General features: G+C 35.6%; 1 protein-coding gene across 6 annotated transcripts in view; it reads right to left on the reverse strand.

Moving 5' to 3' along the window:
- Positions 1 to 15685, reverse strand: part of WDR64 (WD repeat domain 64) — a 229641-nt gene that overhangs the window by 154221 nt on the left and 59735 nt on the right. For all 6 annotated transcript variants that reach the window (XM_016430227.2, XM_007481554.3, XM_007481553.3 and 3 more), the window contains one exon: positions 12483 to 12617. In XM_016430227.2, the coding sequence (XP_016285713.1) occupies positions 12483 to 12617 (135 nt within the window). The remainder of the gene's footprint in view (positions 1 to 12482; positions 12618 to 15685) is intronic.

Below are 15685 nucleotides of genomic sequence, written 5' to 3' on the forward strand. Positions count from 1 at the left end.
CATCTCATTTTCTAGACCAGTGATGGTGAACCTTTTAGATGTTGAGTGTCCAAACTGCAACCCTCACACCCCATGTGAGCCGCTTCCTTATCCCAGACAGGGGAGCGAGGAAGTACTCCCATTGGGATGCTGGACAGAGGGGAGGGTGATGGGAGAAATGTCCTCAGGTATGTGGAGAGGGGGAAGAGAGCAGCCCCCTCTGGTATGCATGCCAAAGGTTTGCCAATATGGCCCTAGACCATTGTAGTAGTCTTCAAGTTCATCTCAATCAGTGAGCAAATAAGCACAAACATCTTATTAGGCACCTAGTACTATGTACCAGGCACTATCCTGAGCACTGGTATTACAAAAAAATGTAGGAGACCATTTCTGCTCACAATATAATGGGGGATACAATAAGCAAAAAAGTACAAAGTCTATATATAGCATAAATAGGAAGTAATTCTAAAAGAATTAGAATTTCAGGAGAGGTTGGAAAAGGCTTCTTATAGGAAGTGTTTTAGTTGGAACTTATAGGAAGTCAGTAGGTAAAGATAAGGGAGAGCATTTCAAGCATGGAGGATGACCAGAGAAAATGCCTGGGATTTAGCAGATTTTCTGAATACCAAGAAGACAAATGTCAGTGAACCAAAGTATATATGGCAGGAAGGAAAGTCTAAGAAGACTGTAAAAGGTAGGAGGGGGTTAGGTTATGAGAGACTTTGAATACCAAACAGAGGATTTTTGCATTTGATCCTAGAGGCTATAGGGAGCCACTGAACCAGAATGGTAGCAGTGTCAGAGGAGACAACAGAATGTGTTTAAGAAGTATTGCAAAGGTGAAATCAGTAGGTCTTGGGCAGAGATTGTCTATGGTGGGGTAGGGGTGAGAGAGGAAAGTCTCAAGGATAATACTTAGACTGTGAGATTGAAGAACTGGAAGAATAGTTTTGCCCACTACAGTTAATAGGGAAGTTAGAAGGGAGAGAAGACTAAGAGTAGAAGAAAATGAATGCCATTTTGGACATATTGAGTTTAAGACACCTACTGGAAATCCAGTTCAAAATGTCTCAAAGGCAGTTGGAGATGTGAGATCAGAGGAGAGAAGTTAGGGAAGAACAGGAAGATTTGAGAATCATCAGCAAACTGATAATTTAATCCATGGGGCTTGATGAGATTACCAAATGAAAAAGTGTAGAGGGAAAAGAGAAGACAAGGTCCTGCAGAACCTTATAGTTAAAATAAAAATTATTTGGATAAGAATTCAGCAAGGAAGACTGAGAGTGATCTACCACATAGGAGGAAAACCAGGTTAGAATGGTGTCTCAAAAACCTCCAGAGAAGAATGTCAAGGGGAAGAGAGTGATCGACAGTGTCAAAGGCTGTAGAGAAATCAAGGAGAATGAAGATTGAGAAAAGGTCTTAGGAGATTATTGTTAACTTTGGTATATTAATATTGGTAACATACCTTCCTATTTCATTTTCCCTCCTCACTCTAATATGTCCTCCATTCAACTTCCAAAATTATTTTTCTAAAGTGCAGGTTTATCCATGTTTCTTCTCCAAATCCCACCCCCTGCTTCCTAAACTCTAGTGACTTCCTATTAACTTCAGGATCAGTTATCTTCTGCTTGGTCTTTATTTTTTTAAACCTTACTTTCTATCTTAGAATTAATATTGTATATTGGTTCCAAGGCAGAAGAGTAGGAAGGGCTAGGTGGTGGGGATTAAATGATTTGTCCTGGGTCATATAACTAGGAGGTGTCTGAGGCCAGATCTGAACACAGGACCTCCCATCTCTAGGCCTGGCTCTCCATCTATTGAGCCACCTATCAGCTCCTTCTGATTGGCTTTAAAATGGACCCTCTTCTTGCCTTTCCAGCCTTTTTAGCCTTTATTCTTTTCCATCTTCAGCTACATTGGCTTCCCTGCTGTTTCTCATACTTAATACTCGAACTCTTGTTCATTCTGCATCTTTTCACTGGCTATCCCCCATCCCTGGTATGCTCTTCCTCCCTACCTCTGGTTCCTGGCCTTGTTGGGTTGCAAACTCTTTATTTCTGGGCTCTGAAATTATTTTTCTTTTTCTAGGAAGCTCTGAGTTTTGATTATAGCTTTACTAACAATTTTAATTTTGAGGTTTTTTTCTGGATATGGCTAAGGGAATCTTCTATTTTCACTTTTCCCTATGGTAGGAATATACTTTTTTCTAATAAGAAAATTTCCATATATGATTTTTTAAAATTTTATCCAGGTTTTGTTTGGTTCATTGATTGGTTTTGGTCATGATAAAAATCCAAAGACTGAAAAAAATCACAGAAAATTTAATCTACTATCAAAAATAATTAACATGGAAAACAGTACAAGGGAAGACATTCTAATAATAATCTAGTTGGTCCATTCTAATTTTCGAAGAATCTTTTACTTAGGTATGGTTTTGTACCTTCTTTCAAAATCTTTCTCCTAGAGCTCTTATTTCATTTACAATATTTTAAAACTTGTTTTATTTCCCCTCAAGAATTCTAGTTTGACCTGGTCAAGCTATGTATTTGTCTGAGGCTTTGTTTACAGATGTATATTTAAGCTATTATTCTCTTCAAGGTTTGTGACTTGGAAATCCTTGTATCAGTATCTTTTTCTTTTCTCTGCTATTTTTAAACCCTTACCTTCCATCTTAGTTTGGTTCCAAAGCAAAAGAGCAGTAAGGGATGGGCAATGGGGATTAAATGACTTGTTTAGGGTCACCTAGCTAAGAAGTGTATAAGTCAGATTTGAACCTATGACTTTTCATCTCTGGGCCTAGTCCCAATCTACTAAGCCACCTAGCAACCCCTTGAATTTTATTTCTTTATCATCTGTGTTTTCTTTGGTTTTACCATTACTTTCTGACTAATACTTTGTGTCAGGGTCAGATCGTACACTTTTCAAGAGAATGGGAGAGCCTTCTTTGGTCCTGACCTGTATTTTCATGAGTCCTCCAGCTGCTTTCTCTGGATATTGAGCACTTTGTTCTTTGGGGACTTTAGGAGCAATACAGGACAGTAAGCTGCAAAGTTTTAGCACCAAATGTAGTTTATTTATATTGTTATGTACATGTGAGAGAAGGGATTATTTCATTCTTTTTGAGTCTCTAGTTTAGCTCAGTGCTTGGCATATGGAAGATGCTTAATAAATGCTTGCTGATTGATTGATGTTTCTCTATTCCACAGTTACATCGTAAATCCTTTAAGAATTGGGAATGAATATTTTAGTTCTTTCTCTGAGTAGCAGGGCATCTCGTATGGATTCTCACACAGAGTATATGCTCAATAATGCTTAGTTGATTGAAATTGCATTGATTTGAAAGTTGATATACGGCCTTAAAGTAGCAGTGACTAACTATGGCATGTGACCTACATTGAGAAATTAACTTGTTCACATGAAGGGATACCTTGATAATAGTACAGCACAGTAATAATACTTTTATTCTTGATGTGACTATAGAATATAAAGTTCCTACTATGGGATTTAAGACTATCGATATATGTTTTCAGAATAGATTTTAAAAGCTGTGAATGTATTACAAATTATCAGATTTCTAGACAAATCAAGTTGGAATGGAAGATCCATCACTTTCTTAATTGAATGTTTCTGCAATGTTTCCTCTAATAAGACAGAGACACAATCATTAGTATTTAATTACATTACTGAAACGTAAGTGAAGCTTTGCAATTAGTTATGCCACATAATTGATGTTTATAGAGTCAGACAATCTGATATTTGCAAGTGCAGTTGTTTTAATGTGCTGTAAAAAGCATTTTCTAAGTCTGTTTATCCATCTCTCAATGTAATATGGTATATGTCAGAGCAAACAAAGTGATTTATTCCAAAGAATGAACTTTCTTGCCATAAAGGTTGTACTTATCAAGAAAATACAAATTGGCCTTAGATAAAATATTCCATTTTATATAAAATTTCTGTTTCTAATATTACCAGTTTTTAAAATAAGTTTAAGGTTAAGTTGAATATGGATTACCTAAGCTGACTGAAGCCAATTATCTTTTGTTTATTCTATTTGGCAAGTCTCATCACAGTATGACATCTATGTTGATTACACAAGACAGAATTACTCTTTTTTGATTATTTCTCTTGATTATGCTTCCCTTTATGGTCTGATTTAAAAGGTAATCCAGTGATAGATAAATGTTACCTCTTATTTCAGTAAGGAGTAGGTTTACACACACTCCAAGTAAAAATGGCAGAAAAGTTGTGCAAAGTTATTTAGAAAATGAATATGGAAATTTTGAAAGGGATGTGGAAAAATGAGGACACTAATGCACTGCTGGTGGAGTTGTGAACAGGTTCACCTATTTTAGAGAGCAATTTGGAATTACACCTGGATAATTATAAAACTGATACTTTTGGACCTAGCAATATGACCTAGTGAGGTTTGATTCCCAAGGAGATCAGAGAAAAATGAAAAGAACCTATATGTTTCAAAATGTTTATAGCAGCTCTTGTTGTGGAGGCAAAGAGTTAGAAATTGAGGATATGCTCATTAGTTGTGGAATGACTAAATAAATTGTGGTATATGGTTGTGATAGAATACTACTGGGCCATAAGAAATGACGAGCATGCTAATTAAAAAAAAAACTTGGTAAGAATTACACAGGATAATGAACAGCAAAATGAACCAAAAGTGTATAATACACAGAATTAATACTGGAAGAAAACATTGTGAATGTTACCTCCAGAGAGTTAACAATTTCTATGAACATGTCTGTCTCCCAAATTATACCTTCTATTTATGCAGGGAGGATTGGAACACTTGTGGATAAATATAATAATACCTAAAATTTTTTAAAAAGAATTCAAAAGAAAAAGACAATGAATGTATAGAATACAAATAATGGGAATAATTTGTCAGTTTTCTAAATTCTGGAGCTCAGAAAAGTCTTATATTCTAGCCCTGTATCTCCCAACTCCCAAAACAATAAACTTGACTGTTAGGAATGTCCTTGCTACATCCCCTGCTTGCTAAGTTCATTGATTGCATTAAGATTATTTACAAAGTTCTTTCTTTCTTTGTTCCCTCCTCATATTACATGTTGATACAATTTTTAATAGTCATTGTCAGATATTTTGAAATTCTTGTTCTCTCCTTCCTTCCCATCTTTTTCCTCCTCCCCAAGAAAGCAGGTAATATGATATAGGTAGTACATATGTTATCATACTATATACTTCCATGTTTGTCATGTTAGGAAACAAGACAAGATTACACTACAGAAAAATTTGTGGAAGAAATAAGGTGAATGGTATGCTTCAATCTGAATTCAGATTTCCTTTTATAGTGGTAGATAGATATCCTTTTTCATCATGAGTCCATTTGAGGTAATCTAGATCTTTCTTTGACTTTTAAATTATAGTCTAGTCCTTCATATTGTACACTACTGTATTCACTGTTCTCTTGGTTCTTCTCACTTCACTTTGCATTACTTCATATAAGTCTTTCCAGATTTTTTTTTTTGTGGTCATCTTTTGGCCATTTGTTATGTCACAATAGTATTACATTACAATCATATACCACAACTTTTTTAACCTTTCCTAATTGATAGATATTCCTTTAGTTTCTACTTCTTTTGCCTCCACAAAAAGAGTTACTATAAATATCTTTGGATAAGTAGGTCCTTTCCCCTCATATTTAATTTTTTTTTGGATACAGACTTAGCAATGGTATTACTGGGTCAAAGGGTATTCATGGTTTTATGACCTTTTGGGCATGGTTCTAGATTGCTCTCCAGAATACTTATATATGTTCATAGCTCTCCCAACAGTGTATTAGAGTGCCACCTTTTCCACATACCCTCTAATATTTATCATTTCCTTTTTTATCTTGTTACCTAGTCTTTTAAGTGTGAGATAATACATCAGAGTTGTTTTAATTCACATTTCTTTAATTAATAGTGATTTGGAGCATTTTTTCTTAAGATTAAAGATAGTTTTTACTTATAAAATTGCTTGTTCATAACTTTTGATCATTTGCCAATTGAGGAGTGCTTTGTATTCTTATAAATTCAAACTCAGTTATCTATATATTTGAAAAAATTAAGGCCTTTGTTAGAGACACTTGCTATAAAGATTTCCTTCCCAATTGTCTTTTAATCTTGGTTGCATTTTGTTTATGCAAATCCTTTTGAATTACTATAGTCAAAGTTAACTATTTTATCTTGTAATGTTCTCTATGTCTTATGTGAACACAAATTCTTTTATCGATAGGTCTGACAGATAAACTATTTTGTATTCCTCTAGTTTGTTTATATAATCCCTTTTTTCCCATAAATTATGTATCCATTTTGACTTTATCTTGGTGTATGGTGTGAGGTATTGTTCTGTGTCTAATTTCTGTCTTACTATTATCTAGTTTTCCCAGCAGATTATGTGAAATAGTGAGTTTTTCCAAAAGCTTGGACCTTTGATTTTGTCAAACACTAGGTTACTATGACTATTTAGCACTGTGTGTTGAGTGCCTAACATAGTCTATTGCCACTTTATTTCTTAGCAAGTACCAGATTGTTTTGATGGTTGCTGCTTTTTATTTATTTATTCATTTATTTGATTCATTCATTCATTTGTTTATTTATTTATTTAAATCCTTACATTCCATCTTGAAATCAATACTGTGTATTGATTCCAAGGTAGAAGAGTGGTAAGGGTTAGTCAGTGGAGGTCAAGTGACTTGCCCAGTGTGATAGAAGCTAGAGCACTAGAGAAAAAGTGCCAGACTAAAGAGTATGTGAAATTTATATATATATATATATATATATATATATATATATATATATATATATATATATATAATATACTTTCCCCTGATAATATACATTTTGATCTTTCCCATCTCTCTTATATATAATTATATATATATACTCCTAAGCCAGGATTGTGGGTTTGAGTCCCATCTGGGGTGTCATCTGTTTTAAAAAAAGATGAAAGAGAGGGGAGTTTTTGTACCCCCAAAGAGAGGCTTGGACTTTTGGTATGGAGAGGGGGAAAGGGAGGAGAACCCTCTTCTCAAAGCAGAGTTCAGGGGAGACAGCAGATGTAACGGGTTAGCTCAGAGAGAGGAGAGGGGGTTTGAAGATTTTCCCCCTTCTGCCTTCCCTCCTTAACTAAAGTTGCTCTCTCCAATTCGCTCTTGTCCCTCTTGTCCCCCCCTCCACTACTTGAGATCAAAAGGTCTCCCCTTGATCCGTTCATTCACACTCAGTTTGGGGAACAGATAACTTTTAATGTTAACTCAATCAGGTAATACAAAAGGAATAATGAGCAGGGAAGAATGGGAAAAGGAAAGTGGGAAAAGGGGGTCCCTGTCTCTATCTAAACCCCTTTCCTCCCTCCTCGAGTTTGGGGGGAACTCAGGCCTTGGCAGCCTGAGCCCCCTGAGAGTAAGATTGACTCACCCCTGGGAGCTGAGGTAAAGTCTGCTCAGGTTTCTTTTCAGAATTCCCTTCAATTGAGAAGTGTTGGGGGAAAAGATTTCCAGTCACCAGCAGGAAAAAATGGGTAACCCCCAGGAGAAAGTCTTTTCCTACCTTCTCTCTTTGGAGTCTCAAGACTGAGAGACCCTCACTGCTTTACCAGCCAGAGTCTTCCCCACCTCAGTATTCCACTCCTGGGGCCCCTCCCCTGTTGAGGTGATCAATTTCACATACTCTTCAGTATGGCACTTTTTCTCTAGTGCCAGCCTTTATCACACCAGGGTCACACAGCTGGGAAGTGTCTGAGGCCAGATTTGAACCTAGAACCTCCCATCTCTAGACCCAGCTCTCAGTCTACTGAGCTACCCAGCTGCTTCCAGTTGCTGCTTTTTAATACAGTTTGAGATCCAGTGCAGCGAAGTTCTTTCAAAATTATAAGCTTTGAGATGGATGGACTTTAAAGGTGATCTTGTCCAAATCATAAGTACTACCTATAGCATCTCTAATAAATGGCCATCTAATCTCTGCTTAAAAGCTATTGATGAGGAACTTGCTAAAGCTACTATTTACACATGAACAGTTCTATTTATTAGAAGAGTTTTCCACATATAGATCCAGAATTTGCTGCTTAAAGCTTCCATGCCTTGGTCTTAGTTCTTCCCTCTAGGATCAAGACAATTCCTCAAATACTGGAAGACAATTATCACCCCTACATTCCATTCACACCAGTTTGCCATAGATGTTATAGTCCAAATATGCTTTAAGCAGAGAAAAGCACAGGAGTATTTTTCATTCCCACAGCATTGTCTATTATTAATATAATGTAAATAATTTTGGAACTTTAGGGCTGATGTGGAACACAGTGCTTCCTCATCTAAAATTTGTCGTTCTCCAAAATCCCACTATATTTTCCACAAGAACTGTTCTGTTTTTCTCACCATATCTTAATGGCATTTTGTTTTGAATCTAAGATCAGTTTATCCCTCTTAGATTTTACCTTGTCAAATTCAGTTTTGTTTCAGTCTGTCAAGGATTTTTTAGATCTGAATTCCATCAGCCAATTTTTTTAGTTAAACATCTAAAAATCTTGTCATCTGTCAAAAATTGATAAATATGTCATCTATGCCTTCATGCAAATAATTCATGAAAAAATATACCCAAGACATAACCTTGTGGTAGTCAGCTAGAAACTCCATCCAGACTGATGGCAAATAATCAACATTTACTGTCTGTCAATCAGCTAGTTAAAGCCAGCTAACTATATTTTCATCTAATTCACATCTCTCTGTGATGTCTATTAAATATATCGTGAATATTAAATGTCTCCTAATTTTTTAATAATCCCATCAAAAATATGGTTTAATATTCAGGTTCTTAATGATTACTTTTGCCCAGGCCAATCACAATGCATTTCAGCAGTCTGCTATCTAACTCATACCCATCCCCTGCTTTCAATTTCCTACTCTAAGAGTAGTAATCAAATCAAAACTACAATTTCTAGAAAGGACATGAGAATATATTGCCCTGTGATTCCATTTACCATTCCTGTAACTTTCCAAACCAAAATTCTTCTCCCTGGTTGTTATTATCCTATATGTGCTGATTTCCCTAAAAGAGCACAAACTCCTTAAAAGGAGCCTGTGAGCTCCCTGACAGCAGGGATTTTCTTTTTAATATATACATATATTTTGGTTTTTCTAGCACTTATTAAAATGCTTAGCACATAGTAACCCCCTAATAAATGCTTGCTGAGTTGACTAGTTTTGCTTCTAGTTGTATATTCTCAATTCTTAGCACAGAGCCTACCACATAGTAAGAGTTTAATAAAATGTTTTGCCTTCACTCATTCATTCATTCACTCATTCACTTTTTAATTGCTAAAAAAAAAATCATCCTTCATCAGTGATTTGGTCTAGATTTTAATTAAAATTCAAAATCAAGTTCAGTGTTTTCCTATACTTTTTTTTGAAGGATATAATCAAGTAAGTTAAGCAACACAGTAATGTGTATATTACAGATCATCAGGTCACCTGTAGAATTTGGTTGATAAGTTGCTAATTTATCACCAAAAAAATGATGTAGAAGGAAAGCATACTTTTAATGGAGAGTCTTAATGCTCTGCCAGACAGCAGTCTTTCTCTACTTAACTCTCTGATCCTTTTTTGTTCAGATGTTTGCCTCCAACTTACCTCTCCCCACTTTGAGTTGATAGATTTCCAGACAGCAGAAAGCTTTTTATGATGTGGGTTTTAAAGTGTTGTGGCCGGTTCCTATTACTTCCTGGCTTGGGATTGGTCTTGAATAGAACAATCCTGTGCTAGGGAGGGGCCACCACTCCCCCCCACTTCTGGGTGTGGATTGGACTATATAAGAACAATCCCATGCCTAGGAAGGAATTTTGAATCTGAGAAGATGCAAGGTTTTGGGTGTTAGTTAATTTCAGCCAGAGTTAACTCCGGTTTTTCTTAATTTAATAAATTTAATAAGATAAAAAGGTTTTCTTATTTTAATCATTTCAATGAGTAGTACACTACACTAGCTCCCATATACCTAATATTCTGCCTTTTTTCAAAAAAGTTGATATTTTCATTATTTTATCCTTGAGCTTACAGTGATATTTATACAATATCACTTTAAAAAAGCTAAATGCAACCAGTGGAGCAAGGTGATAGCCCCGCCACACTGTTCTTTTATTAGATCACATTTAGAGAATTGTGTACAGTTCTAGGTTCTACATTTTAGAATTGAGCATTGATAAGTTAATATGCATCCAGAAGAGATGGTTAGAATGGTGGGAAGACTCAGAACTCTACTAAACAAGTATCTGTTGGAAATCTAGAGATTTCATAAAGATAATGGTCATCTTTATGTAGGAAGAGGTATTAGATTGATCTGCTTGCCTCTAGAGGGCAAGACTAGAACTAATGTACAGAATTTCCATGAAAATGTTATTTGTATTCAATATATAGAACGAACATTATATTCCCATATATTCCATAGCCATACACACACACACACACACACACACACACACACACACACACACACACGGGGGAAATCTCAACAATAAGAATTGTTAAAAAAAATGGTATGATCTGCTTTTATAGAGAATACATTTCCCATCATTGGAGGTCCTTAAAATGAAAGCTGGACGAACACTTATCAAAGATACTGCAAAGCAAGTTCTTGCTTCAATAACAGGGCAACACTTTGTTATTCTATGATTGTATTAATTCATTGACTATTTCTTAGGTACTCCAAAATCCAATTTAATTCAATTCATAAATATTTATTGAGCATTTATTATGCACAATTCACCATATTAAGGGCTTGGGAAATGGTGAATAATATATCCTCCTTGCTCATGAGAAGCTTACAATCTAGTAATAAACAATAGATTGAAAATATACATAATATGATATGACTAAGGGAAGTATAATTAAAGTATGATAAAAAGTCTATGGCAGGAAAGATTACATATATAAAAATCCACATAAAAAATTTAAGTTTCTAAGAAAAGGATAATCAAAGTTTTAGAAGAACTATGGAGGGCAAGGTTACACGATACATACACATACACACAAAAACATATTACGATGTGTTGTATTAGAGGACAACGTTCCTTTTAGGTAAGAGGTCTATGAAAAGAGAATTTACTCCTTTGATTGAGGGAATTAGAGAAGACGTCATTGAATTTCACCCTAAAGGATGAACTAGATTTCAGAAAACAGAGAAGGTATTGAAGTGAAGGTGATAGTCATGGGATTTCATGTATAGAGGCTGACATGATAAATTTATGGAAGAAAGAGATGGGCAAGTTCAGGAAACATTTATTACTTCAGTTCGGCAGGAGCATGTGAAAGGTAGTAGCATGAGATAATAAATAATAGAATTTCATATTTGAAAGTGACCCTAGAGATAAAAATCTAAACCCTAAATTTGACAAGTAAAGAAACTGAGGCCCAAAGAGATTAGGTGGCACACTTAAGGCCATACAAATAAAGGAAAAGTCAATGTGTTCTTCTGACTCCCAGGCCACTGCTCTTTCCATTATTATATTTATACAGCATTTTCTAATAATGGAATTGTAACTGGAAGCCAGATTGAAGTGGGCCTTGAATTTTAGCCTAAATACTAAATACTAAATACTTCATTTTGTAGGCATTATGGCCTTATTAAAGGTTTCTATGCAAGGCCATGCCATCTTTAGACTGTCATATTAGGAAGAATACTCTAGAATTAGAAAGTATAAAGTATAGTGTAGAACAAGGAGATAACTTTCATTTAATTATCTATTTAGGTAAGAAAGTCAATTATATATTATACACAGAAGCATGATGCTGGCAGTTCAGGTAATATCTTCATCTCAGAAAGTAAATTCACTTTCTAATCAGAATGCAAAGTACAAAGGTTTGCTAACACACTTTTTCTCTTCCCCTCCAAATTGTATATATAATGATATGTATTTAATAAATATATGTAAACACTATATAGTTATTATTCAGTTGTGTCAGATTCTTTGTAACCTCATTTGGGATTTTCTTGGCAAAGATACTAGAGTGGTTTGCCATTCCTTCTTCAGTTAATTTGACAGATAAGGAAACTAAAGCAAATACAGCTAAGTGACTCACCGAAGGTCTTATAACACATAAATATCCAAGGCAGGATTTGAACTCAAGAATATGTCTTGTCTCTAGTCCCAACACTCTATCTACTATGCCACCTGGCTAGCCCTGAAATATATGTATACATGAGTGTATGTGGTTATATAAACATATATGGATCAGGGCATATTGGAACAGATTCTGACACTTAAAAATAAATGAACAGAAATGACAATAAGAGGCCAAGTATTGGTCAGCTTTATATGCTTAACTCCAATTTTATTTATTTGTTTTTAATTATCCTTATCTTTAAAATAAAATAAAAGAACCTTGATCTCTCTGAAAACTAGTTGAAAAGCTCCAAAATTGTTACCATCGGTTTATCACTGAGAAGAGCAGTTTTACTCACCAAATGCACATGCATGTATTCAATTTTACTCACACATTGTCTTCAAGCCTCTTCAAGGAATCCAGAACAAATGAATGGGTGCTGTCTAAAGAGCAAGACCCAAAACAGTTCAGGGGCTGGACATATTTAACCTTCATGACCCAGTCATTATGTAGCTTCCTTTTAACACTGTGGATAAGAAATATTTTTGTTGACAGTCAGTATAATCTCATTGTTACCATTCAATGCATCTGTTTGAATTTTTTTTTTATCTTAGAACCAAATCACAAAACAGAAGTGTAAAAAATTTCAATCCAATCAAAAAAGGCTTTTTAAATGTCTGCTAGATGCAAGGTACTATACTTGGTGCTAACAATACCAAGACAAAACAAAACAAAAATTAGTCTCCCTCCTCAGGGTGCTTATACTCTCTTAGGGGGGATATAACATGAAAACATAGAACTATATACATGATCATTTGGAACAATCACAGAAACTCTCTGAACTTAAAGGAATTAATTTTACCTAACCTATAGGCAAAATTTCTAAAACTGTCAGTTTCTCAGTGGCAAAGGAGTAAGTATATAGCACTTACTTTGTTCCAGGCAATATGCTATGTGTCTCACAAATATATCATTTGGTCCTCACAAAACCCTATGAGATAAGTGTCGTTTTCCCCATTTTACAGTTGAAAATGAGGCAAACAAGTTAAATGATTTGCTCAGGGTTTCTCAGTAAGTGTCTGAGACATGATTTGAATTCAGTTGGGTCTTTTTGACTCTAAGTTTACCACTTTGAACACTGTGCCTAAAACTGCCTAAAAAAAGCTTTTCTGTTAAGTTATTTGCTTTTTCTGTTACTTGAAGTTAAGTAAATAGGATCAATGGGTATGTATAAAAAAGTTCCTAAAGTGAGACTGAGGAAAACCTCTACTTAGGATCTCACAATAGAGAGGTAGGAGTTACCTACAAGAATGTTGTGGCAGTACCAGAACAATTAAGGGAAGGAAGGGGCAAGATTACTTAGTCCTAGGGCTTGGCCTTTTAGTTGTTGGTGATTGTTGAGGAAAGAAATCTGGGTCATAGAGCTAGTGTTGAATTATTGGTGTTTACCTATACTTCTTGTTAAAGATGGCCTAGAATTTGAATGAGGATTATAATAGAAGAAATGGGAAGAAACTTGAGATCATAGCATTAATCATAGCACCAGAAGTAAGAGAAAACCATGGATAAATTCCATTTTAGTGCTGCAGTCTCTCAGTTACAAATTTTCTGTTGTGCCAAGTTAAGTTCTTGGTTGTTCCATTTGGATTCAGAAAACCTAGGTTTGTATGCTATCTCTATTCATTTAATGGTGACAACTATACTATACTATACTATATACTATATAAAAGTACTACATATGTGTCTCTGTGTGTATATGTATGTGTTTATATGCACATGTAAATACACATAGACAAATCTATTTATCTGTCATCTATCTCACATGACAGGTCTGGTTTTGATTTTTTTTTTACATGAAAATGAGACAGAAGATGTGAAGTCTAGTCTCAGTTCTCGTAGTCCATCCTTTGTTTCAAAGAGGACCAGTGACATCACAGGGTGATGTCTTGACTCAATTGTGAACTGAATTGAAGTGAGGCAGAGTTGCACCATGTCATCAGTCTTGCTCTCTCTTTCAGAGTCATTGAAGTTCCATAGCAAGACAAAAGTCAGACTGACTGGGAATGGCCTAGGATGCAGTGAATGACCTTGTCATCTTGGATGGCTGGCCAATCTCTAAGTGCTCCACAGAACCTACGTCAGCTACCTTCATTGTTTTTGAAACAAATTATTCTCATCCTCCCATTCTACCAAAGGAAGTCTTCACATGCCTTGGAATAGACATTCTCCTGCCATGTTTGAGAACTGTTGTTTACCCTCCACCTGGTTTAGCCCCTCTGTTGAGATGGTTCTACAGCAGTGTGACTGCTGATGAGAATTGGGTGACAAGTAGTCTCAGTTCTATCAGTTGCTTCAGTCTTTGGGAATTTATGGTTTCTTGGTGTATTAAGTGAGGAGTCTGACTTAGAAAAGATCCAAGGTTCCTTCAAGTTCCCATGACTCTTATTCTACCTCTCAGGGTACACATAACCTCCACCCTCACAACCTAGTAGAAGGCAAAGTCTTTCAGAGCTGAAGCTGTGGAATTTTTATCTTGCTCTCCTCTCACGCCCGGGAGGAAGCATGGCATGGTGGATAGGCAACTGGTATTGAACTCATAGGGTTGACATTTAAGTCCAGTTTCTGATACTTATCGAGTGAGCATGAGCAAATAACTTGTTTTCATTTCCCTCAGGCAACGTCTAAGTTACCAGCAAATTATTCATCTACGCTGGCAGAGGGAGTCTCTACAATTGGACTTCCCAAATGCTGATAAAGTCACAGCTCTTGATACACACAGATACACAGTGTTATTGTTGGTGATGTTCTCATGTCTTATTCTTTTTCTTTATGATCCTTTTTTGGAATTTCTTGGCAAATATACTGGAATGGTTTGCCATTTCCTTCTTCATATCATTTTATAGATGAGGAAACTGAGGCAGAGTTAGTGACTTCCTATTAAGTGTCCGAGGCTAGATTTGAACTCAGGTCTTCCTGACTCCAGGCCTGCTACCTAGATAAATGCATTCTGTAAGTATAGGAGCTGATTGAGCAAATCAATAGTCACTACACCTCATTTTAAATAGATGATCACTTATTTGCTTAGATCACTTAGATTGCTACCAATCGAATCCTATCATCCTCTAATTAATTCATAGCACTATGATGGGAAAATCATTATCGCTCTCTAGATGAAATCCTCTCTGTAAAATTAGATGACCATTTAGGTCTCTTCTAGCTCTAAGAAAACTATAAATCCAAATATCCTACAATTCAAATTCACTAGTAAAACTGGAAAAATAATGTATTCTATATTTTCAGTTCAGTAGTAAAGTAGATTAGATAAATGTTAACTGGAAGACTCAGGAATAAAAGAAATCCTTTGCTTAGCGCACGAGACAATAATATCATTGATACTACATACAACTTAGTGGACAGTATTTTCTATCTTGAATGCCATTAACTTTGTGACTCGGGGTCCTGGATTACCTCTTTCCTTAGCACAGTGGACAGCACACTACTCGAATTCAGAGGCATTTGGGATTTTCAGGGATGACGAGCACCTCTAGTGCAAGTGCTTTCAAGCCATTTTCAGGACTGTTCATGTAACTTTGG

This window comes from Monodelphis domestica, chromosome 2 (genome assembly GCF_027887165.1).
Source record: "Monodelphis domestica isolate mMonDom1 chromosome 2, mMonDom1.pri, whole genome shotgun sequence".
Taxonomy (NCBI): Eukaryota; Metazoa; Chordata; class Mammalia; order Didelphimorphia; family Didelphidae; genus Monodelphis; species Monodelphis domestica.